This window comes from Muntiacus reevesi, unplaced genomic scaffold, assembly GCF_963930625.1.
Source record: "Muntiacus reevesi unplaced genomic scaffold, mMunRee1.1 SCAFFOLD_124, whole genome shotgun sequence".
In the NCBI taxonomy this organism is placed as follows: domain Eukaryota; kingdom Metazoa; phylum Chordata; class Mammalia; order Artiodactyla; family Cervidae; genus Muntiacus; species Muntiacus reevesi.
This window is the reverse complement of record NW_027077804.1, coordinates 103,829-130,937: the sequence shown is the minus strand read 5'-3', so window position 1 is coordinate 130,937 and position 27,109 is coordinate 103,829. Positions and strand designations below refer to the sequence as shown.

The following is a 27,109-nucleotide window of genomic DNA, read 5'->3' as shown; positions in this document are numbered from 1 at the left end:
ATACATTACAACCATCATGTTTAAAACTATACTCACCATATTTTAGTTAAATCTTCAGACCTTATACTTCTTACAGCTGAAAATATATATGCTTTTACTAATCTCACACTACCCCCCTCCCCCACCCACAACCCTGGGCAACTGCTTTTCTACTTTCTGCTTTTATGGGTTTGACTTTCCTTTTACTGTTGTTGCTGTTTTTCTTAGATTCCACATATAACTTAATTATAAAAAACATAAAGAGCCTAGAGCCTGTTCCCTAAAATCTTCTATCTTTCTCTATCTGAGCTTTCCTGGTAGCTCAGTTGGTAAGGAATCTACCTGCAAAGCGGTGACACTGCCTTAATTCCTGGGTCAGAAAGATCCACTGGAGAAGGGATAGGCTACCCACTCCAGTATTCTGGACTGGAGAATTCCATTGTCTGCATAGTCCATGGGGTCACAAAGAGTCAGACATGACTGCACGGCTCTCACTGTCACTCTCAAGGGTTCTATCTGGGGTTCCCTGCTGGCTCAGATGGTAAAGAATGTGATGGCCATTCAAAAGACTTGGGTTCAGTCCCCAAGTCGGGAAGGTCCCCTGGAGAAGGGGATGGCTACCCACTCCAGTATTCTTGCCTGGACAACTCCATGAACAGAGGAATTCATGGGGGCCACAAAAATTCAGACACAATTGAGTGACTAACAATTATTTTTCACTTAGATTTCTATTTAATCCTGTTAAAACAATAATTCACTTCTATCTTCTGCTAAATTTTACCTTCCATTAAAATGATAAATTGCATTCTCTGAATAAAATGAAATACTTTGGCAAACATGCAGAGTGAGCATTAATTAAAAACTAGAAATTTCTATACTTATATTTTAAAATCCATTTTATGATGAAAATAGATAGCACACACTGGGTTGACCCAGAGGGGTGGGATGTGGAGGGAGGCAAGAGAGGGGTTCAGGATAGGGAACACAGGCACACCCATGGGGAATTCAAGTCAAATTCAAGTCAATTAGGTCAAAACCAATACAATGTTGTAAGGTAAAGTTAATTAATTAATTAATTAATTAAAAATAATGAAAAAAAGAAAACAGATTGCACATATTATATGATTTTGCTTAATTAAAGTCCATTATATATATCATCTTGATGAGTCCTCATAACAAGTGAATAACATAAAAATTATTATTATTATTATTATCATTATTTTCAGTCCCATTTTACAGAAAAACATTAAGACCTAGGATTTCATCTATCTTTCCTGAAGCTACAGGGCTGTAAAATCACAGAGCCAGATTTGGATTAGTGCAGTGTGAGTCCAGAGATTCTTCTATTAGTTGTTACAGTCTGCCACCCATCTTGAAGCTAGCTAATGTAAGTGCAGTTCATGAACACTGCATCAATTCCTAATGTTTCCTGAGTATTAACCCAAGTTGCAGATATTTGAAATAAAAGATAAAGTGGATTAGAGGTATTTATTACTGGCTTAGAAGACTTATATAAGAGGTTTAAAACTTTTCTTATGGTATTTCTTAGCAGAACAATGTCAAATATTTGTTTACTTCTCTAATCTTTATATTTATAATATGTACACTTTAAATACACAGACCTAATTTTGTACTATTTTTGTGAGATAGAGGGATGATAACAAAAAGCACTGGGAATATATCAGGCATTCTATTTCTTAAAATGAAATGACACTTAGAATTTCCGTAGTTTCTCATTTAGGTAAATCACTTTTGAATCTGGATGCTAACTGCAATGGTATAATTGGATGGATATTTTGACTACAAGTACTTTGAGTGACAGAGGATGAGACAGTTGGATGACATCACCGACTCAATGGACAGACCTGCCTGCTTGTGTGCATGCCAAGTCACTTCGGTTGTGTCCAGATCTTTGCAACCCTATGGACTATAGCCTGCCAGGCTCCTCTGCCCGTGGGATTCTCCAGTCAAGAATACTGAAGTGGGTTACCATTCCCTTCTCCAGGGGATCTTCCAGACCCAGGGATTGAACCCACGTCTCTTATGTCTCCTGCATTGGCAAGCAATTTCTTTACCACTAGTGACCCCTGGGAAGCCCCAGTGGACATGAGTTTGAACAAACTCCGGGAGATAGTAAAGGACAGGGAAGCCCAGTGTGCTCCAGCCACAAAGAGTTAGGCTTGGTGACTGAACAACTTTGAGCCCATAACCCTTCTAAGTATTTTTTTTTTTTTCATGTTTAACTTCTATATAACCTATTCCATTAATTTACTTCACATTTCCAACAAACTATTAGCTTGTTTTATTTTCTTTTATAACGGCTACCTTCATTCATTCATTCCTCTGGAATCCAAATAATCTTAAACCCTTGTATAGTGATGTGTGTGTTTGTGTGTGTTCATGCTGGTGTTATGGAGGTGTAGATAAAATTAGTTTTATGAGGAAATCACACACACACACACACACACACACACACACACACACACACACACACATCTCCTTCCTCAAGCATGACATGTAAACAATGAACTTTGTAATTTCCTAGAAATTAAAATAAATGAGAATAAGAAAACTCATTTCATTTTACTAAATTTATTTCAAAATAAACTTTACAAGGGGACATGGGTTAGAATTGATAGATTTGGGGGACTAGCCCCAAGTCTAGGACCAAATGAGGTTGTTACTACAATAGTGATTACTGCAGTGTTTGTGTAATGATCTTCTGGGTTGATGAACTCATGAAGGTGCTGGGATCATTGCACCTGGAAAGGTCATAGATGTTTCACACCCTCTCTCTACAGGATCCCTAAATATCTCTTTTATCTGGCACTGCTAGACTTCCATATACTATACTTCTGTCAATCAAATTTATTTGAGGAGAGCTGCCCAGATGGGAGTAAAAGGATCCTCAAAAATTCACCTCCTCTCATAAAAACACCAAAATCATGAGTAATTGCAGAACAAACTGTAACCTATCATAAATCACGTCTCAGTACTGAGACCTGGCCCCACCCAACAGCCTATAGACTCCATTGCTTGGACACCCTAGGCTGAACAACAAACTGAGTGTAAGACACAGCAGACAAGCTGTCTAAAGACTTTATGAGTCCACAGTCACCTCTAGACTTGCTCTCTAGACATAGTTCTGCACATCAGAGGTCCAAGTCCTACTTTGACCCACCAGTCATCAGGCATCTGCTCCTCCCACCAGGAAACCTCCAGGAGCCTCTAGACCAGGCTCACGCAGTCTGGTGTAATGGTCTAACAGTCCTGAGGCCACTGGCTTCTAGCCCTTGGGTAATGAGATGAGAGTCCACTGCTGGGACACAAAGGACATCTTCTACAGAGGACCACTCCTCCAAGGTTGAGAATCCTCACTGACCTACTACATATAAAAATATAAACAGAAATTTAGGCAAGATGAGGTGATGGAGGAATGTGTTTCTGATGAAAGCACAAGACAAAACCTCAGAAGAACAACAAAGTGATGTGGAAATAGGAAATCCACCGACAAAAGAGATCAGAGTAGTGACAGTAAAGATAAATAACTTGGGAGGAAAGTGAATGTACAGAGTGAGAAATAATAAATTTTTAACAGACAATTATAAAATATGAAGACCAGTCAAGCAGAATTAAAGAATGCAATTAAGGAAATGAAAAATACACTAGAAGCATAAAGACTAGACTGAATGAGACAAAAGAATGAATCAGTGGGTTAGAAGAAAGAGAGGTAGCAATCACTGCAGCCAAACAGAAAACAAACAAGCAAAAAATAATGAAAAGAGACGAGGACAGTTTAAGAGTCCTCTGAGACGATATCAAGCATGCTAATATTCACATTATAGGGGTCCCAGGACAAGAAGAGTGAGAGAAATGGCCTGAGAAAATATCTGACATTAAAATGCTCTTTTTATTGAAATCACCACTCTTACTGATGTCTTTCTGAGCCTAAGTTTGTGATATGAACAATGAAGAATGATACTTAATATTCAAAGACAATTTATAAATAATGTAATACTTGTCATTTACCTTTAGAGGTTAAATGGCTTCTGTTTTTCATTCTAAAGTAGTTTCATATCATAGTGTTATTGTCAATTACCACCAAAAATGCTGTGTACAAATTTGTAAATATTTGATTTAAAAAAATAGAATTTAGTTTTATGTAATGGGCTTCTCAGGTGGCTGAGTAGTAAAGAATCTGCCTGCCAATGCAAGAGATGTTGGTTCATTCCTGGGTGGGGAGGATACCCTGGAGAAGGAAATGGCAATCCACTCTAGTATTCTTGCCTGGAAAATCCCATGGACAGAGGAGCCTGGCAGGCTACAGTTCATGGGGTTGCAAGAGTCAGACATGACTTAGCGACTAAACTACCACCATGCATAATAAAATGGTGTGTGCATATCTATCTATCATCTATCTATACTATTGTATATATAACTAATGTATATATGCCAATTTTTATTAAAATAGCATATATGTGTATATAGACAGAAAGATGGATATATAGTCACTCATAGTCCCTGTCTCAATAAATGGTAACTGGTATAATCATTCCACCATTTTATCATCATTGCCTGGCCATAGACTACAGCAGTTAATAACATGACCTGGAAAAAAAAAAAAAAAAAAAACTTGATCTGAGAAGTCAGTTAGATTCCAGTTACAAGTTTTTCATTATATTTCTGTTTTGGAACATAGTCCTTTCTATTTGCTTACACACCTGTAAAATGGGGATGAAAGCAGTGTCTACCTCTTTATATTGTTATAGAAGTTTCAGCTGAATATTAATATAATATTTCTATTGTGATGAAAGCTTATGAATCCATATACAATAATGAAGCCAGTAAAACTAGAATCCAATTTGGCAGAACTTTCCAAATACGCAAACACTAGTCCCAGGTTAGGTTTGTCTTTCTTTACCTGAAACCATTTCTTCTCTTCACCTTGCAGAATGTATGATTTGTAGGTTTTATTTTTTTTTTTAATCTCATATGTATTCTTAACCTAAGTTACAAATAATATTGTTTTGATCCTTGCATCAGTTGAATGAATGTTGGGTTTCTCAAACATCTTATTGATCACCTGAAATCACTTTCCTACTACACAATTTCCTAATGGCATTTTTCATCTGATCATTTCTCAAAGTATAGATTAAGGGATTTAACATGGGCGTTATCATAGTGTAGAATACAGCAACTGCTTTATCAATAGGTAAGCTAGTTGCTGGTCTCAGGTACTCAAATATGCAAGGTAAAAAGAAAAATACAACTGCTGTGATATGGGAGACACAGGTGGAGAGAGCTTTTTGTCGAGCTTCCAAACTCTGGGTTTTTAAGGAGTGCAGAATGACTGCATAGGAGCCAATCAAGAGAAGAAAGTTTAGCAGACAGATGAAACCACTGTTGGCAGCAACAAAGAGCCCTAGAGTGCGGGTATCAGTGCAGGCAAGATCAAGCAAAGGGTTCAGGTCGCACATAAAGTGGTCTATGACATTAGGGCCACAGAACGGTAATTTGATGATGAAGAGAATCTGTATGGTTGCATGAAGAAAGCCTCCCACCCATGACACTCCTACTAAAAGGCCACAAATCTGCCAGTTCATGATAGAAGTATAATGCAAGGGCTTGCAGATGGCCACATAGCGGTCATATGCCATCGCGGTAAGCAGAATGATGTCAGCACCTGCAAATAGATGCTCCCCAAAGATCTGCATCATGCATTCATAGAAAGGACTCGTTTTCTTTTCATAGAGTGAATCTATGATCACTTTAGGGGTATTGACACAGGAATAGCAGGCATCGATGAGCGAGAGATGAGCCAGGAAATAGTACATGGGGGACTCCAATAGTGAACTGGCTTTGATGGTGACCATAGTGAGCACATTTCCCACAATAGAGACAATATAGACAATCAAAAACACAACAAATATGGTTTTCTGCATCTTTGGATTCTGTGAGAGCCCCAATAGAACAAACTCTGTCACATTGTTTCTATTCTCCATGTATGTCAGGTTAAGATTAATTCATGTTACTTGAAAAAGCCACATTTCACTAACTCAACCTTGAATTCATTGTTTGTCAATGTTATAAACAGTAAATGCCTAAATTCTATTAAGTACGTAATGCTTATGATATTTTCCTGAGATAGAAAAACTGGTCTGATCTCTTGAAGATTACTCAAAGTCTCTCCTGGGTAATGGGATTTTTATAGTATAGACATAAAGATCTTGATGCAGAGGCAGGAGTTGATCTGTGGACACTTAATTATGTAAGATGACTCTGACCGTAACGTGAAACAGTAGATCTTCCACATAGTGGGAGACTGAAAAAAGAGGTAGAAAATATGTGTAAGGCTATACATGCAAAGCTAAGGAATTTTCCTTTTATTTTTAGGAAAGGGGAAATCAGAAATGGTAATTGATAATACGAGTATAACAACAAAGAGGGACTGAAAAAGTGGAAATCACCAATATAACTCTAGAGAAGATGTTCATGTGACTAAATGAAGTGGGCTGAGATTCTGTTTGGAGATATAAACCAAGAAAGGAACCCCAGTACCATACTCTTTATACGTGTTGACATAAAGTGTAATAGGTTACTGCTGTGTGGTTTTGTGTGCTTAGGTGCTTCAGTTGCCCGACTCTTTGTGACCGTATGGACCATAGCCTGCCAGGCTCCTCTGTCCATGGGATTCTCAGGCAAGAATACTGGAGTGAGTTGCCATGCCCTCCTCCAGTGAATTTTCCTGACCCAAGGAGTGAACCCATGTCTCCTGCATGGCAGGTGGATTCCTGTCCCCTGAACCACTGGGGAAGCCAGGGTATTGCTGATGGGAAAGTAATGAAAGAATACAGGAGCTACTGCAATAGATTTGATGAAGCATGTTGCCTAAACTCAACAACTTTATAAGCGCTAACATAATTTTAATGATAGATTGTTATATGCATGGCATGGTAGAAACCTGTATGGGTGATATTATTTCACTGTTTTGCAAATGAGAAGCAATGTCAGAGAATCATGATGATGATAATAATGATTGAAACTTACTGAGCAGTTACTGTGCTTTCAGTTTTTGAAGACATTGAGGGTTTAATTCTTATAACAAACTTCTTAGACAGTTACTACTGTCACTTTATGCTCATTTTACACATTAAGAAAGAGAAGCATAGAGAACTTAAGGATCTTGCCCAAGATCAAGCAGATAATAAAGACTTAACCATGATTAGACCTTTTTCTTCCACATTCTTAACCCATGCTCTGTATTATTATGTCATAATAAACAAGATGTAACTAGTGAACTAAATTTTATATGACCACATTGACTAATTGCTTTAGTAGAATTTCAGGGGCAAGTATCTAGGAAGAAAATTTATCAACAGCTACACAAATACCCATACACACACACATGCACACACACAGAGCATAATATTTAGCCTCAAATGTTAATGACCATGTGCTGTTGCTTCTGTGGTAGATCCATTTTATCTCTGTTCTCCTTCGCCTCATTTCTTCTCTCTCCAGTTCCCCTCCAAAGCATAATCCTACAGACTCTTCTGCAAAATATGAAAAATGGCAATCTCAGTGCTGAGGTGTGTTGTTTTGTGAATCAGAAAGGCCAGATAAGAATTTTGCTTTTCGCCACTTTCAACTTCTTGTATCTAGGATGTGTTTCTTGGCACTTTACATCCTTGTTTTGTCTAAAATAAAGTGAGCACGGTATCCACCTCATTGGCTATAATGAGAACTGACTGAGGAAACATATCCCCCACACTGGTGAGGGCAGACAAAGAACTTCACTTATTTTTATGACTGTTTATTCACCCAGGAGTGGGAGCAATTGACATTCTGAGCAATAATACAGGGAAACACCTAACCATGCAACAAACTAAGGAAGAATCATCTTCAATTTTACTTTTCACTTAGTTGTGTCCAACACTTTGTGACCCTGTGGACAGTAGCCTGCAAGGCCCCTCTGTCTGTAGGATTATCCATGCAGAATACTGGACTGAGTGGATTGCCATGGCCTCTTCCAGGGGATCTTCCCAATCCAGGGATCGAATCCAGGTCTGCCACATTGCAGAAGGATTTTTTACCTTCTGATCCACCAGGGAAGCCCCAAAGAAGCCACAGAGATCCATACTGTTCACAGCAGTTGATCTCAAGAAAAGTTCTTCATGTTTGGGTTTCAAATAAACAGGTTATGACTTCAATCATTTAATATTCACATGATATATTTTTGTGTGGGAAAATATTTTTTTGTATTTATATGTTTTTGATTCTCCTAATTGGTTTCAGTTACTAAAGGCAGTATCTTAGGATGAAAGAAAGGTATGTGGTGTTAGGGAGCTGGATTTTATAAATTTCTTAATCTCTATGAGTCCCAACATTTTCATTTGTCAAATTAGTTTATGTATATTTACCAACTATTTCTTGAAGAATGGGGTAGAGGTAAAATGCTCTATTAGTATATTTGAGAAGTGTGGAAACATAATGCTAACTCTGTATGAAAGCTAACAATCTTTTATAGTCGTCAGCACTACTGAAAATCTTACCTTTTACTGTTAGAAGAACTTATGGATAATTGTGAGTGCTCAAATATAATCCCATCTTCAAGCTGACCTCCTCTTGAGATAAGTAACTTGCAGTATTTAGATAGCTCAGTTCAGTCGCTGAGGTGTGTCTGACTCTTTGCAACCCCATGGACTGCAGCACACCAGGCTTCCCAGTCCATCACCAACTCTCGGAGCTATCTAAAGATATTTAAATAATTTCATATCAAATCAATGGTTGAAAAATGTCTTTTTGTAAGTCTAAATATTTTCTTCTAGCCCAAAGTCTCAAAAAGGTTTTTACAGAAAACCCTGGACTAGCATTTAGAATGGGCTTATTTGGAACACTGAGGAGAAATGATCTTCCATAGATGACTCTGGACCCATAGGCAGGAGGTAGTATATGTGGTGAAAACACATTCAAATGGATCACTCTAGCTGTGATGAATCTCTCTCTGTAGACGTTAACAGTCAAAGAAAACATTTTAACCTGTAATGCATGGATATTTAAAGAAGTTCCACTAAGGTTCAAGAAGCTTGCCTTGTAGCTTCTACTTTCCCTCCCAGGAATAAATTATATCCACTGATGGAATGGCTTTGTCTTAGAAGCTAGTATTCTGGAGAGACATACTTGAAGAACATTCATTCTTGAGTGGGGAATTGTATTCCCTGCACTTGCAACCAAAATGTGTGTGTTCCCTTTCTCTATCTGAACCAGGCTTTCTAAGAAGGCTGAATGTTATGTGAATAGTAATTATGGCATAATTCCAGCATGGGGATCTGTGATATAGTTAAACTGTGCACTCATGTCAGAGAGAAAACTTCAATTTTATTCATATTAGAATCTAGTATCTACTAGCTGAGAGCCAAAGCAGTGAGGGCACAAAATTAATGGCATTGGTTTTGTTTCTTTAATTTACTTTTAATTGGAGTAGTTGCTTTACAACATCATGTTACTTTCTGCTATACAGTAAAGTGAATTGGTTATGCATATACATATATCCCCACTTTATTTATTTATTTACTTTTAAATTTCCTTTCCACTTAATATAGATATGCCCTTCTGAATTTCCCTATTCAGCCCACCATCCCTTCCCCTCCTTGGTATCTGCATGTTTGTTTTCCATGCCTATACCTCAGTTTCAGCTTTGCAAATAAGTTCATCTGTATTATTTTTCTAAATTACTCTCATAAGCAATATTATATGATATTTGTGTTTCTCTTTCTGACATACTTCACCCTATGTGACAGTTTCTAGTTCCATCCATGCCTCTGAAAATGGCACAAGCTCATTCCTTTTTATGGCTGAATAATATTCCATTGTAAATATGTACCACATCTTGTTTATTCATTCTTCTGTTGATGGGCTTCCATGCCCTGGGTATTGTAAACAGTGCTGCAAGAACATTGGAGTGCCTGTCTTTCAGAATTACGGTTTTCTCTGGGTATAGGCCCAAGAGTACAATTTCTGTGGTAGGTCTATTTTCAGATTTTTATGCAACCAGTACACTGTTCTCCATGGTGGCTGCATCAATTTACATTCCCACTACATCCTCTCCAATACTTACTTTTTTGTAGATTTTTAGGAGATGGCCATTCTGGCTAGTATGAGGTGAGAACTCATTGTAGTTTTGATTTGCATTTCTCTAATAATTAGTGCCATTGAGCATTCTCTCATGTGTATGTTGGCCATTTGTATGCCTTCTTTGGAAAAATATATGTTTAGTTTTTCTGCCCACTTTTTGATAGAATTGTTTACTTTTTTGATATTGAGTTGCATGAGATCTTTGGGTATTTTGTAGATTAATCCTTTGACAGGTACTTCATTTGCGAACATTTTCTCCCAGTTAGAGAGTTTTTGTCTTTTCATCTTATTTATGATTTCCATTGTTGTGCAAAAACTGAAGTTTAATTCGGATTCATTTGTTTATTTTTGTTTTCATTTCCATTAATCTGGGGGGGGGGGTGGCGGTCAAAAAAGATCTTGCTGTGATTTTTGTCAAACAATGTAATGCCTATGTTTTCCTCAAAGAGTTTTATAGAGTCCAGCTTTACATTTAGGTATTTGATCCATTTTGAGTTTATTTTTGTGTATAGGGTTAAGAAGCGTCCCGATTTCATTCTTTTACATGAAGTACCCCAGTTTTAGCACCACTTAATGAAGAGATTCTCTTTTCTCTGTTGTGCATATTCTTGCCTGCTTTATCGTAGAGTGACTATGGCTGTGTGGGTTTAACTCTGAGCTTTCTATCATATTCTATCGAACTATATTTCTTCCTTGTGCCGGTACATGCTGTCTTGATTGCTGTAGCTTTGTAGTGTAGTCTGAAGTCAGGGAGCATGATTCTTCTCGCTCTGTTTTTCTTTCTCAAGTTTGCTTTGGCTACTCAAGGTCTTTTGTGTTTCCAGACACATTGAAAATTTATTTTTTTCTAATTCTGTGAAAAATGCCATTGGTAATTTGATAGAGATTGCACTGAATCTGAAGATTCCTTTGGGTACTATAGTTATTTTCACAATACTAATTCTTCCAATCCAAGAACATGGTATATCTCTCCATCTGTTTGTGAACCTTGATTGCTTTTATCAGTATCTTATACTTTTCCAAAAATAGTATTTTTGCCTCCTTAAGTATTTTTATTCCTAGATATTTCATTCATTTTGTTGCAGTAGTAACTGGGATTGTTTCTTTAATTTATCTTTCTGAACTTTTGTTGTTACTCTATAGGGATGCAAGAGATTTCTGTGTATTAATTTTGTACCCTTCAACTTTACCAAATGTATTGATTAGTTCTAATACTTTTCTTTTGGCATCTTGTAGATTTTCTATGTACAGTAGCAAATCATCTGCTAACAGTCACAGTTTTTCTTCTTTTCCCATTTGGATACCTTTTATTTATTTTCTCTCTGACTGTCATGGCTAGGACTACCAAAACTCTGTTGAATACAGTGGTGAGAGTGGACATCCTTGTCTTGTTAATGATCTGAGAAGAAATGTTTTCAGTTTTTCACCACTGAGAATGCTTTTTACTGCATTTTGTTTGTTTGTTTTTTGTATATGGCCTTCATTATGTTGAAGTACATTCCCTCTGTGGTCACTTTCAGGAGATTTTTTTATTGTAAATGATTGCTGAATTTTGTCCAAAGGTTTTCTCCTGCATCTTTGGAGATGACAATATGGTTTTTATTTTTCAATTCCTTTATATGTTATATCACATTGTTTGATTTCCATACATTGAAGAATTCTTGCATTCCTCAGATAAATCCCACATGATCATGGTGTATAATCCTTTTAATGTGTTGTTGGATTTAATTAAGGAGTATTTTGTTGAGGTTTTATTTAAAATTTAACAACTGGAATATAGAGTACAATGGAAAAGAGAATTTAGAGGGGGCAAACTTGTCTTATTTCCAGATGCTCTTTATCAGATTGAGTAAATTTCCCTTTCCCCACTTGGTAACATATGTTTTTTTTTTTTTTTTTTTAATTCATAAATCTAAATAGAACTACAGTAGATGGTAAACATCTATTGAAATTATCTTGCTATTCTTCTCCTTTATTCTATTAGTTTAGTGAATATAATAGTGGTAAAGAATCCACCTGTTAATGTGGGAGATACAAGAGAGGTGGGTTCAATCTCTGGGTCAGAAAGATCCCCTGAAGAAGGAAATGGCAACTCACTCCAGTATTCTTGCCTGGAAAGCTCAGTGGACAAAGGAGCCTGGAGGGATAGAGTCCACGGGGTCTAAAAGAGTTGGACACCACTGAGCCCACATGCACACACACACAGAGTGAATATCTTTGATTATTTTTGTCTATTTATTTCCAACAATGTTTTATTTTTGATATAACCTATTTGGCTTCTCTGGTGGTTCATATGTATACCTTACTTGTTATGTATTCCAGACACATGTGTTTTGTCATATTTATTATACATATACAAAGTATGAGGTATTTGTATACAAAATGATATGCAAGATTGATCTTTTATACACAAACACACTTTCCCCCTAGTCTGTGAATTTACTTTAATTTTTTAAAGTCTTTCATTTTGGGGGGTAGTTTTATGGTTCATGCTTCTCATGTCATATCTAATAAACATTGATCAACCTCTACATCTCTTTGCCTTTTCCTACTGTTCATGGGGTTCTCACAGCAAAAATACTGGAGTAATTAGCCATTCCCTCCTCCAGACTACCTTATCTGCCTTCTGAGAAATCTCTATGCAAGTCAAGGAGCAAGAGTTAGAATAGGACATGGAAAAACAGGCTGGTTTAAAATTAGCAAAGGAGCATGTCAAATATGTATATTGGTACAACTTATATGCAAGTACATCATGAGAAATCTGGGCTGGACAAATCACAGACTGGAATCAAGATTGCTGGGAGAAAAAAAAAAATCAACAAGCTCAGATATGCAGATGATACAACTCTAATGGCAGAAAGTGAAGAGGAGCTACAGAGACTCTTGAAGGTGAAAGAGGAGAGTGAAAAAGCTGGCTTAAAACTCACCATTCAAAAAACTACGATTATGGCATCTGGTCCCACCATTTCATGGCAAATAGATGGGTAAACAATGGAAACAGTGACATATTTTATTTTCCTGGGTTCCAAAGTCATTGTGGATGGTGACCATAGCCATGAAAATAAAAGACACTTGCTCCTTGGAAAGAAAGCTATGACAAATCTAGTCAATGTATTAAAACACAGAAGCATCACTTTGCCAACAAAAGCCCATACAGTCAAATCTTTGGTTTTATTTTTATTTATTTTTTTTTTTAGTGGTTTTTTTTTTTTTTTTTTTTTTTTAATTTTTATTTTTCAGTGGGTTTTGTCATACATTGATATGAATCAGCCGTAGAGTTACACGAATTCCCCATCCCGGTCTCCCATCCCACCTCCCTCTCCACCCAATTCCTCTGGATCTGCCCAGCCCAACAGGCCCGAGCACTTGACTCATGCCTCCCACCTGGGCTGGTGGTCTGTTTCACCACAGATAATATACATGCTGTTCTTTCGAAACATCCCACCCTCCCCTTCTCCCACAGAGTTCAAAAGTCTGTTCTGTACTTCTGCGTCTCTTCTTCTGCCCTGCATATAGGGCCATCGTTACCATCTTTCTAAATTCCGTATATATCTGTTAGTATACTGTAATGTTCTTTATCTTTCTGGCTCACCTCACTCTGTATAATGGGCTCCAGTTTCATCCATCTCATTAGAACTGATTCAAATGAATTCTTTTTAACGGCTGAGTAATATTCCATGGTGTATATGTACCACAGCTTCCTTATCCATTCATCTGCTGATGGGCATCTAGGTTGCTTCCATGTCCTGGCTATTATAAACAGTGCTGCGATGAACATTGGGGTGCACATGTCTCTTTCAGATCTGGATTCCTTAGTGTGTATGCCCAGAAGGGGTATTGCTGGGTCATATGGCAGTTCTATTTCCAGTTTTTTAAGAAATCTCCACACTATTTTCCATAATGGCTGTACTAGTTTGCATTCCTACCAACAGTGTAAGAGGGTTCCCTTTTCTCCACACCCTCTCCAGCATTTATTGCTTGTAGACTTTTGGATAGCAGCCATCCTGACTGACGTGTAATGGTACCTCATTGTGGTTTTGATTTGCATTTCTCTGATAATGAGTGATGTGGAGCACCTTTTCATGTGTTTGTTAGCCATATGTATGTCTTCTTTGGAGAAATGTCTGTTTAGTTCTTTGGCCCATTTTTTGATTGGGTCATTTATTTTTCTGGAATTGAGCTTCAGGAGTTGCTTGTATATTTTTGAGGTTAATCCTTTGTCTGTTGCTTCATTTGCTATTATTTTCTCCCAATCTGAGGGCTGTCTTTTCATCTTACTTATAGTTTCCTTTGTTATGCAAAAGCTTTTAAGTTTCATTAGGTCCCATTTGTTTAGTTTTGCTTTTATTTCCAATATTCTGGGAGGTGGATCATAGAGGATCCTGCTGTGATTTATGTCAGAGAGTGTTTCGCCTATGTTCTCCTCTAGGAGTTTTATAGTTTCTGGTCTTACATTTAGATCTTTAATCCATTTTGAGTTTATTTTTGTGTATGGTGTTAGAAAGTGTTCTAGTTTCATTCTTTTACAAGTGGTTGACCAGTTTTCCCAGCACCACTTGTTAAAGAGATTGTCTTTTTTCCATTGTATATCCTTGCCTCCTTTGTCAAAGATAAGGTGTCCATAGGTTCGTGGATTTATCTCTGGGCTTTCTATTCTGTTCCATTTATCTATATTTCTGTCTTTGTGCCAGTACCATACTGTCTTGATGACTGTGGCTTTGTAGTAGAGTCTGAAGTCAGGCAGGTTGATTCCTCCAGTTCCATTCTTCTTTCTCAAGATTACTTTGGCTATTCGAGGTTTTTTGTATTTCCATACAAATTGTGAAATTATTTGTTCTAGTTCTGTGAAAAATACCGTTGGTAGCTTGATAGGGATTGCATTGAATCTATAGATTGCTTTGGGTAGAATAGCCATTTTGACAATATTGATTCTTCCAATCCATGAACACGGTATGTTTCTCCATCTGTTTGTGTCCTCTTTGATTTCTTTCATCAGTGTTTTATAGTTTTCTGTGTATAGGTCTTTTGCTTCTTTAGGTAGATATACTCCTAAGTATTTTATTCTTTTTGTTGCAATGGTGAATGGTATTGTTTCCTTAATTTCTCTTTCTGTTTTTTCATTGTTAGTATATAGGAATGCAAGGGATTTCTGTGTGTTAATTTTATATCCTGCAACTTTACTATATTCATTGATTAGCTCTAGTAATTTTCTGGAAGAGTCTTTAGGGTTTTCTATGTAGAGGATCATGTCATCTGCAAACAGTGAGAGTTTCACTTCTTCTTTTCCTATCTGGATTCCTTTTACGTCTTTTTCTGCTCTGACTGCTGTGGCCAAAACTTCCAACACTATGTTGAATAGTAGTGGTGAGAGTGGGCATCCTTGTCTTGTTCCTGATTTCAGAGGAAATGCTTTCAACTTTTCACCATTGAGGGTGATGCTTGCTGTGGGTTTGTCATATATAGCTTTTATTATGTTGAGGTATGTTCCTGCTTTCTGGAGAGTTTTAATAATAAATGAGAGTTGAATTTTGTCAAAGGCATTCTCTGCATCTATTGAGATAATCATATGGTTTTTATCTTCCAATTTGTTAATGTGGTGTATTACGTTGACCGATTTGTGGATATTAAAGATTCCTTGCATTCCTGGGATAAAGCCCACTTGGTCATGGTGTATGATTTTTTTAATATGTTGTTGGATTTTGTTTGCTAGAATTTTGTTAAGGATTTTTGCATCTATGTTCATCAGTGATATTGGCCTGTAGTTTTCTTTTTTTGTGGCATCTTTGTCTGGTTTTGGAATTAGTGTGATGGTGGCCTCATAGAATGAGTTTGGAAGTTTACCTTCATCTGCAATTTTCTGGAAGAGTTTGAGTAAGATGGGTGTTAGCTCTTCTCTAAATTTTTGGTAGAATTCAGCTGTGAAGCCATCTGGTCCTGGGCTTTTGTTTGCTGGAAGATTTTTGATTACAGTTTCGATTTCCTTGCTTGTGATGATTCTGTTAAGATCTTCTGTTTCTTCCTGGTTCAGTTTTGGAAAGTTATACTTTTCTAAGAATTTGTCCATTTCATCCAAGTTGTCCGTTTTATTGGCATAGAGCTGCTGGTAGTAGTCTCTTATGATCCTTTGGATTTCAGTGTTGTCTGTTGTGATCTCTCCATTTTCATTTCTAATTTTGTTAATTTGGTTCTTCTTTCTTTGTTTCTTAATGAGTCTTGCTAATGGTTTGTCAATTTTGTTTATTTTTTCAAAAAACCAGCTTTTAGCTTTGTTGATTTTTGCTATGGTCTCTTTAGTTTCTTTTGCATTTATTTCTGCCCTAATTTTTAAGATTTCTTTCCTTCTGCTAACCCTGGGGTTCTTCATTTCTTCATTCTCTTGGTGCTTTAGTTGTAGAGTTAGGTTATTTATTTGGCTTTTTTCTTGTTTCTTGATGTAAGCCTGTAATGCTATGAACTTTCCCCTTAGCACTGCTTTTACAGTGTCCCATAGGTTTTGGGTTGTTGTGCTTTCATTTTCATTCGTTTCTATACATATTTTGATTTCTTTTTTGATTTCTTCTATGATTTGTTGGTTATTCAGAAGTGTGTTATTTAGCCTCCATATGTTTGAATTTTTAACAATTTTTTTCCTGTAATTGAGATCTAATCTTATTGCACTGTGGTCAGAAAAGATGACTGGAATGATTTCAATTTTTTTGAATTTTCCAAGACCAGATTTATGGCCCAGGATGTGATCTATTCTGGAGAAGGTTCCGTGTGCACTTGAGAAAAAGGTGAAGTTGATTGTTTTGGGGTGAAATGTCCTATAGATATCAACTAGGTCTAGCTGGTCCATTGTATCATTTAAGGTTTGTGTTTCCTTGTTGATTTTCTGTTTAGTTGATCTATCCATAGTTGTGAGTGGGGTATTAAAGTCTCCCACTATTATTGTGTTACTATTAATTTCCTCTTTCATACTTGTTAGCGTTTGCCGTACATATTGCGGTGCTCCTATGTTGGGTGCATATATATTTATAATTGTTATATCTTCTTCTTGGATTGATCCTTTGATCATTATGTAGTGTCCTTCTTTGTCTCTTTTCACATCCTTTATTTGAAAGTCTATTTTATCTGATATGAGTACTGCGACTCCTGCTTTCTTTTGGTCTCCGTTTGCGTGAAATATTTTTTTCCAGCCCTTCACTTTTAGTCTGTATGTGTCTCTGGTTTTGAGGTGGGTCTCTTGTAGACAGCATATATAGGGGTCTTGTTTTTGTATCCATTCAGCCAATCTTTGTCTTTTGGTTGGGGCATTCAACCCATTTACATTTAAGGTAATTATTGATAGATGTGGACCCATTGCCATTTACTTTGTTGTTATGGGTTCATGTTTATTCAACCTTTCTGCATTTCCTGTCTAGAGAAGATCCTTTAGCATTTGTTGAAGAGCTGGTTTGGTGGTGCTGAATTCTCTCAGCTTTTGCTTGTCTGTAAAGCTTTTGAATTCTCCTTCGTATCTGAATGAGATCCTTGTTGGGTACAGTAATCTAGGTTGTAGGTTATTCTCTTTCATTACTTTCTGTATGTCCTGCCATTCCCTTCTGGCCTGGAGGGTTTCTATTGATAGATCAGCTGTTATCCTTATGGGAATCCCTTTGTGTGTTATTTGTTGCTTCTCCCTTGCTGCTTTTAGTATTTGTTCTTTGTGTTTGATCTTTGTTAATTTGATTAATATGTGTCTTGGGGTGTTTCACCTTGGGTTTATCCTGTTTGGGACTCTCTGGGTTTCTTGGACTTGGGTGGCTATTTCCTTCCCCATTTTAGGGAAGTTTTCAGCTATTATCTCCTCGAGTATTTTCTCATGGCCTTTCTTTTTGTCTTCTTCTTCTGGGACTCCTATGATTCGAATATTGGGGCGTTTCACATTTTCCCAGAGGTCCCTGAGGTTGTCCTCATTTCTTTTGATCCTTTTTTCTTTTTTCCTCTCTGCTTCATTTATTTCCACCATTTTATCTTCTACCTCACTTATCCTATCTTCTGTCTCCGTTATTCTACTCTTGGCTCCCTCCAGAGTGTTTTTGATCTCATTCATTGCATTATTCATTTTTAATTGACTCTTTTTTATTTCTTCTAGGTCTTTATTAAACATTTCTTGCATCTCTTCAATCTTTGTCTCCAGGCTATTTATCTGTAACTCCATTTTGCTTTCAAAATTTTGGATCATTTTTATTATCATTATTCTAAATTCTTTTTCAGGTAGATTCCCTATCTCCTCCTCTTTTGTTTGACTTGGTGGACTTTTTTCATGTTCCTTTACCTGTTGGGTATTTCTTTGCCTTTTCATCTTGTTTAGATTGCTGTGTCTGGAGTGGGCTTTCTGTATTCTGGAGGTCTGTGGTTCCTTTTTATTGTGGAGGTTTTACCCAGTGGGTGGGGTTAGACGATTGGCTTGTCAAGGTTTCCTGATTAGCGAAGCTTGTGTCAGTGTTCTGGTGCGTGAATCTTGATTTCTTCTCTTTGGAGAGCAATGGAGTGCCCAGTAATGAGTTTGAGATGGGTCTATGTGTTAGGTGTGACCTTGGGTAGTCTGTATGTTGACGTTCAGGGCTATGTTCCTGCGTTGCTGGAGAATTTGCGTGGTATGTCTTGCTCTAAAATTTATTGGCTCTTGGGTGGTGGTTGGTTTCAGTGTAGGTTTGGAGGCTTTTGGACGGTCACTTATTACTTAAAGATCCATGTAGTCAGGAGTTTTCTGGTGTTCTCAGGTTTTGGGCTTAAGTCTCCTGTCTCTGGATTTCAGTTTTATTCTTCCTGTAGTCTCAGGACTTCTCCAACCATACAGCACTGATAATAAAACTTCTAGGTTAATGGTGAAAAGTTTCTCCTCCATTAGGGACACCCAGAGAGGTTCACAGAGTTACATGAGGAAGGGGAGAGGGAGGAGGGAGATAGAGATGAGCAGGAGGAGAAAAAGGGGGACTCAAGAGGAGAGAGACAGATCTACAAAGTTGTGTGATCCCAGAGTGTTCTCCGTAGCCCAGACACCCACAAAGATTCACAGAATTGGATTGGGAAGAGAAGGGGAAAGGAAGAAATAGAGGTGTTCTGAGGTAGAAAACAGAGAGTCAAGATTGGGAGAGAATAATCAACACACTCCTGAATAAAAATGGGGGCTGAATATTGGGTTCTTAAATGTTCACAATTTATATCATATACTGAAAAACAAAAATTAAAAATCTAGAGTAGAGGTTAGACTCTTAAAAATACTATATTAAAAACAAAAACCAAAACATAAAAAAAAAAAAAAATTAGAAATATATATGAAGTTTGGTTTAAAAATAGGGCTTCTCTTCTTTTTTTTTTTTTTTTTCCCTGTAAGGTTATAGTGTATTGAAAATGAAAATTAAGGAGTAGTAAGAGGAGTACTAGATGACTTTAAAAGGAATGAGAAAAAGAAAAATAGAAAATAGAAGAGAAGAAGAAAAAAGAAAAGGAAAAAAAAGAAGAAAAAGAAAAAAAAGAGAAAAAAATTGTTTTACCTAATAAAAAAAATCATAAAAATCTTATGAAAATGAAAGTTAAGGAGTAATGAGGGAGTAATAGGGAATTTTAAAGGGAAAAAAAATAAAAAAATTTAAAAAAAAGAAAAAAGAAAAAATTATATCTAGGAATTTCTCTGGAGCTGTTTCGGTCAGTGTGGGTTCGGCTCAGTTTCAGATATTTCCTCGTTCCAGCTTATACTTCTCGATATCTATAGGTCCTTCTGGTGAAGTCGGTGTTTTCTTCAGGGATTTTAATCTGTTGCACCGGTCCCTTCTGAAGAGGTTCCCTTTGTTTATTTGGCTTCTGTTGCCAGTCTCTTCAGGGCCTAATTTCCGCCCTGACACAGGTGGGCGGAGGTGGGTTCTTATTCCGGTAGCTAGTTCCGTTGCGCTCCGGGGTGGAGCTGGCGCTGCAGGGAGGGGCTGGGGCTATTTTCTCTGTCTGGGCTGCTCAGGCTCCAGGCGGTTCCAGCCCTTGGGTGATTCACAAAAGCGCGGAACACAAAGCTGCGCCTGCGGTTTGTCCCTACGCCGCCCGAGTGGCTCAGGCGGCCAGGCGCTTGTCGGGCGCTCTCTCCCCGGGTGCGGCGCGCCTTCTGTCCTGCGCGATCCCAGCCTCAGTTTCCGCCGCGCCAGTCGGGTGCGTGCGCCTTCTGCCCTGCGTCCCCAGCCCCAATCCCGCCCGCACTGGCCGGGTGCGTGTACTGTGTCTAGCCACGACCCTCCCGGCGGATGTCGACCATCCAGAATCCCCGGAGGTCTTTGATCAGAAGGCGGAGGCCTGTTTGCAGTGTGGCAGGGGATGCGGTCCTTGAGGCCGAGCCTGCCCCCTTCCCCTCCCCCCTGCCTCCTGCCTCTGGCGGGGCTGGGCCGGTCCGCAGCCTGCGAGCTCTTCTCAGGACTTTCTCGGTCCCTTTGTTCTGCGAACGGCCGGCAGTGTGTTCGGGCCGGTTAATTTTCTCTCTCTCTTGCTCTCCCACAGTTCAAGCTGGGAACTCACAAAAGCTCCCTCCGATTGTCCTCAGGGCACTCAGGCCCCAGACCCTACCCCAAGCAATGCCGCCCACTCCTCTCCGTTCCGCCCCCACTTGCTGGTTGCGGACGCGGGCGTCTGGGGTACTTTTCTGCTGGGAGTTGTTTTTAGGCTCATAATCTGTGGGTTTTATTTATTCTATCCCTCCCAGCCAGATTCAAACTCCGAGATTCAAACACTTCCCCCAGGCCCGCCAGTGCGAGGGTTTCCCGGTGTCTGGGAACGTCCTCTATTAAGACCCTTCCCGGGACGGATCTCCGTCCTTAGCTCTTTGGTCTCACTTTTTATCTTTTATATTTTGTCCTACCTCCTTTCGAAGACAATGGGCTGCTTTTCTGGGCGCCTGGTGACCTCAGCTAGCGATCGGAAGTTGTTTTGTGAAGTTTGCTCTGCGTTCAGTTATTCTTTTGATGAATTTCTAGGAGAGAAAGTGGTCTCCCCGTCCTACTCCTCCGCCATCTTCCCTAATGATCCAAATCTTTGGTTTTAAAGTAGTCATGTTCAGATGTGAGAGTTGGATCATAAAGTAGGCTGAAAGCCAAAGAGTCATCGCCTTCAAATTGTGGTGCTGAAGAAGACTCTTTAAAGTCCCATGAACAGCAAGGAGATCAAACCAGTTAATCCTAAAGGAAATCAACCCTGAATATTCATTGGAAGGATTGACGGGGAAGTTCTAATACTTTGGCAACCTGATACGAGAATACAACTCATTGGAAAAAACCCTGATCCTGGGAAAGATTGAAGGTAAAAAGAGAAGGGGACAGCAGAAAATGAGATAGCTAGGTAGCATCACTGACTCAATAGAGATGAAACTGTGGAAATCTCTGGAGTTTGTCCCACTAAGGACATGGGAGCCTAGTACGCTGCAGTCCATGGAGTCACAAAGAGTCCAACAAGACTTACCAACTGAACAACAACCTCATGATAAAAATAGTTCTTCTAGAATTTTTATGATTTTGGATTTTGCATCTAGCTCACTGACTTATTTTGCATTAATATTAGTGTATAGTGTGAAGTATTGTTGAGGTTCACTTTTTTCAAGTGGATATCATATTGATCTGGCATTTGTTGAAAAATCTATTATTTCCACACTGAATTTCTTTGATATCTTTGTTGGAAAATTCATACATTTAGATTTTATGAGCATTCTAATATATTTAAATAGCACATAACTTGTTTTGTGGTAATTTTATACTATGTCTTGAATTTAGGTTGAATAAATCTTTTTTGGAGAGTGATTTTCTACCATGAGCTTCCAGAACAAATCAAGTCTCTAAAAGATCAACAAGAGTAGGAAATGGATCACTTAACTCAGAAATCTGATTTTCTGTGTAGGTTAGTAAATGCTTTTTATTGTAGGACTCATCTGGTGTAAAAATACAGCATTTCATTTGAATTATTTCACAAATCCCCCTGGATATGGCCATATGATTTCTGTAGTTTAGTTTTCTTATCATGTGCGGTTGGCTTGCTCACACAAGTCAGAGTCTTTGTGACCCTGTGGACTATAGCCCACTAGACCCCTCTGTCCATGGGATTTCCCAGGCAAGAGTACTGCAGTTGGTTGCCGTTTGTTTCTCACAGAGATTCTAGAATTCAGTAAGCTTGTGGCTTGACTACTGTCTTTCTAGGCCTTATATGTGAAATCTGAAAAAGTTTCCATATAGACAATTATATCTTTCCATCCTCATGAAGACATAAAAATAACTGTTAAATACCAGTGAAATACTGACCTCTTTGTCCATCAGGCTCATATAATGGCAAAATTGCTGGGGTCATAACTAAGTTAGTGCACAAATGGCCTTGAGCACAGGAGTACTTCTTCCTATCCATCCATGTAGAAGCCAGGGTCATACATTGGTATAGCTAATCATGACCGGAGATACAGGTATAATAGAAACAAAATGACAGAATCTGTTCTACTGGGACTCTCACAAAATCCAAAGATGCAGAAAATCATATTTGTTGTGTTCTTGGTCATCTACATTGTCTCTATGGTAGGAAATGTGCCCCTATGGTCACCATGACCACCAGCTTTTTATTAGTTTAACCTGTGTACTAGTTCCTGGCCCATCTCTCTTTTGTTGATGCCTGCTACTCTTATGTAACTATTCCCAAACTGGTCATATATTCACTCTATGAAAGCAGAATCAGCCCTTTCAGTGAATGCATGATTCAGGTCTTTGGGGAACATGTATTTGCACATGCTGATGCCATCCTGCTCACCGTGATGGCCTATGACAGCTGTGTGGCCATCTGCAAGCCCTTGCACTATATGACCATCATGAATCGGTGACTGTGTGGACTGCTAGTGGAAGCAACATGGACGCAAGGCTTTATTCATTCAACCGTAGAGCTACTCTTTATCATGAGATTACCCTTCTATGGCCCTAATATTATAGATCAAAAACAATCTAGGACTACTCTTAAATATTTGATGCTTTATTAAAACCGAATTCGAGCCTAGTTTTATAAGCTTGATTATTGTATTTGTAGTCATAAGATTTCATCCCAGTAAAATGCATTAAAAAAAATTAAAAATATAGTGATGAAGCTTCCCTGGTAGTCCAGTGGTTAAGAATGTGACTGCTAACGAAGGGGACAATATCTGACCCCAGTCCATGAGGATTCCACATGCTGCAGGGCAACTAAGGCTGCTTGCCACACTATGGAGCCCATACCCCACAACTACTGAAGCCTAAGTGCCTACAGCCTGTGCTCCTCAACAAGAGAAACCATCACAGTGAGAAGCCCACACACTACCACAAAGGGTAGTCACGGGCTACCACAACCAGAGAAAGCCCACACACAGAAATAAAGTTGCTAAGTAGCAAAGATTAATTAATTAAAAATAAATGCACAAAAGATAAGCAAAAAAAACAGCGATATTCAGCAGTAATATTTACAGCAATACAAAAAGCAAACACTTATATTATCTTCATTTTACAGGTGGGTAAACAAATGAAAGGAGTGCATTCCAAAACAGAAATATTGAAGAACATGTAACCGGAATCTAACTGACATCTCAGATCATGCACTTAAGTGCTGAGAGAGAAGGCCAAGGCAATGATGATCAAAAGGCAGCATAACTATACTAATTAATACTTATTGATTTAGGGACTTGATGGACTATCTATCCATTTTCCTGTCCATATACATGCATACACACATATATATGTTGTATATGTATATATATTTTTACATGTGGACACATATAAATAATATTCATACATTTAATTACTTATATAATGTACATATATGTTCATTAACTATAAATAATTCTAACAATTCTTGAATAAGTGGTGCTGGGAAAACTGGACAGTTATATATAAAACAATGAAATTAGAACACTTCCTAACACCATACACAAAAATAAACTCAGAATAGATTAAAAACTTAAATGTTGCTGGTTTTTTCTCCATTATATATTCTAACTTATTTTGTCATAATTTAGGGGAGCATAGGTGCATGGGTTTGTCTCTGTGATTTCTATTCTTTTTTCATTGATCTCTAAATGCTGGAGAGGGTGTGAAGAAAATGGAACCCTCCAACACTGTTGACAGAAAGGTAAATTTATGCAGCAGCTATGGAGAATAGTATGAAGGTTCCTTCAGTTCAGTTCAGTTGTTCAGTCATGTCCAACTCTTTGTGACCCCATGAACCACAGCACGCCAGGCCTCCCTGTCCATCACCAACTTCCAGAGTCCACCCAAACCCATGTCCATTGAGTCAGTGATGCCATCCAACCTTCTCATTCTCTATCGTCCCCTTCTCCTCCTGCCCTCAATCTTTCCCAGCATCAGGATCTTTTCAGGTGAGTCAGCTCTTCATATCAGATGGCCAAAGTATGGGAGTTTCAGCTTCATCATCAGTCAGTCCAAGGAATATTCAGGACTGATTTCCTTTAGGATGGACTGGTTGGATCTCCTTGCTGTCCAAGGGACTCTCAAGAGTCTTCTCCAACACCACAGTTCGAAAACATCAATTCTTCGGCACTCAGCTTTCTTTATAGTCCAACTCTCACATCCATACATGACCACTGGAAAAACCATAGCCTTGACTAGACGGACCTTTGTTGACAAAGTAATGACTCTGCTTTTTAATATGTGGTTAGGTTGGTCATAACTTTCCTTCCAAGGAGCAAGCGTCTTTCAATTTCCTGGCTGCAGTCACCATCTGCAGTGATTTTTAAGCACAAAAAAATAAAGTCAGCCGCTGTTTCCACTGTGTCCCCATCTATTTGCCATGAAGTGATGGGACGAGATGCCATGATCTTAGTTTTCTGAATGCTGAGCTTTAAGCCAACTTTTTCACTCTCCTCTTTCACTTTCATTAAGAGGCTCTTTAGTTCTTCTTCTTCACTTTCTGCCATAAGGGTGGTGTCATCTGCATATCTGAAGTTATCGATATTTCTCCTGGCAATCTTGATTCCAAGTTGTGCTTCCTCCAGTCCAGCATTTCTCATGATGTAAGCTAAAAGTAGAACTACCATATGACCCATCAATCCCACACGTGTGCATAACTCTAGGAAAAAACAATTTGAAAAGTTACATGCACCACAATGTTCATTACAACACTATTTATAGTAGTCAGGACATGGAAGCCATCTAAAGGCCCATCAATAAAGGAATGGATAAAGAAGTTGTGGTACAAATATATAATGGAATGTCACTCAATGATGCTGTGCTGTGCTTCTTTGCTCAGTCCTGTCCGACTCTTTTTAACCCCATTGACTGCAGCCCACCAGGCTCCACTGTCCAGGGGATTCTCCAGGCAAGAATACTGGAGTGGGTTGTCATGCCTTCCTCCAGGAGATCTTTCCAACCCAGGGATCGAATCCAGGTCTCCCACATTGCAGACAGATTCTTTACTATCTGAGCCACCAGGGAAGCCCCTACTCAGTCATAAAAAGAACAAAATAATGCTATTTGAGTAAACATGGATGGACCTAGAGATTGTCATGCTGAGTAAAGTAACTCAGACAAAGGCAAATGTCATATGATATCACTTATATGTGGGATTTTTAAAAAGAGGGTGTAAAGGAACTTATTTGTAAGCCAGGAGTAGAGCCATGGATGTAGAAAATAAATTTTTGTTTACCAAGGAATAAGGAGGGGCAGGGATAATTTGGGAGCTTGGGATTGACATGTACACACTACCATTTATAAACTAAATTGCTAAAAAGGACCTGTTGTATACACAGGGAACTACTCAATACTCTGTTATAGCCTATATGGGAAAAGAATCTAAATAAAAAAGTGGATATATGCATATGCATAACAGATTCACTTTCTATATACCTGAAACCAATAGAACATTGCAAATTGACAATGTACCAGTATATTTTAAAATATCAAAACAACACATACACACAAAACCAATGCTTGATGGATATCTTCAGTTTTACTTTTCTTCCATTATAACTGTAACTTGTATTCTCTGAATAAAATAAAATATTGCTGGCAAACATATTTGGTGGCCATTAATTAAAAATAGAAATTTTAGTAATTATATTTAAAATTCATTTATGATAACAATAGCACATACTAGAGTTTGTTATGTATGCAATCTTGAACTCTTATGACAATCTTGAACCCTTATGACAAGCCAATAACATAGAGATTATTTTAATTTCCATTTTATAGACAAACACTGAGGTCTAGAAGTACATCTATCTTTCCTGAAGTTACAGGCCTATGAGGTGATAGAACAAGGATTTGGATTCATAAAGACTGAACCCAAAGCTAATGCTCTTAATCATTATATTCTTCTCCCCATTTCAAAGCTAGAATAAAGCAAGTTCATGTCCACTTCATCAATTCCTAATGTTTCCTGTGTTGTAGTTCACATTGCAGATAATTAAATAAAGTGGATTAGAGAAATTTATTATGGATTAGAGATAAGGAAAACATATGAAACTGTCTTGAAACCTTCCTTCTTATATTTCTTATATTTCTCAGAAGAACAATTTTGAGGATGGGTTTACTCTGGGAACTTCTGGGAATTTCTATTTGTTCTGAATTTGCAATTTGTGTTTTTGAAAGACACATTCAACTTTATATAATATATTTGAGACATAACCGAGATAGCAAAACAGGACTGGAAACATATCAGGAATTCTACTTCTTCCTGAGAGAAATGAAAGTATACTTAGAATTGAGAGTTTCTCCTTTAGGTGAATCACTTTTGAGGGAAGATGACTATTCACAATTATACACTCTGTTTATATTAATAGCATCTTCCAAAAATCATTTAAAATTACACCATTTCCCCTAGTTAATTTGACTGCAAGTACTTCTGAGCCACATAAAAACTTCTAAGTAGTCTTTCCCTGTATAACATCTTATTCTAGTATCTAAACTTTATGTTTTCATCTGCATGTGAGCTTATTTTCTTCTCTTTTATATCTCTTACATTTGTTCATCAATTCAATCATCTGAAG

The 27,109-nt window shown here is 38.0% G+C and overlaps 1 protein-coding gene across 1 annotated transcript; it reads right to left on the bottom strand.

The window, feature by feature from the left end:
* Positions 1-5,051: 5,051 nt before the first annotated feature.
* Positions 5,052-5,852, bottom strand: LOC136155144 (olfactory receptor 4C13-like). Its single transcript, XM_065917039.1, has one exon. It carries the CDS (start codon positions 5,850-5,852, stop codon positions 5,052-5,054), a length of 801 nt encoding a protein of 266 aa, XP_065773111.1.
* Positions 5,853-27,109: the final 21,257 nt, after the last annotated feature.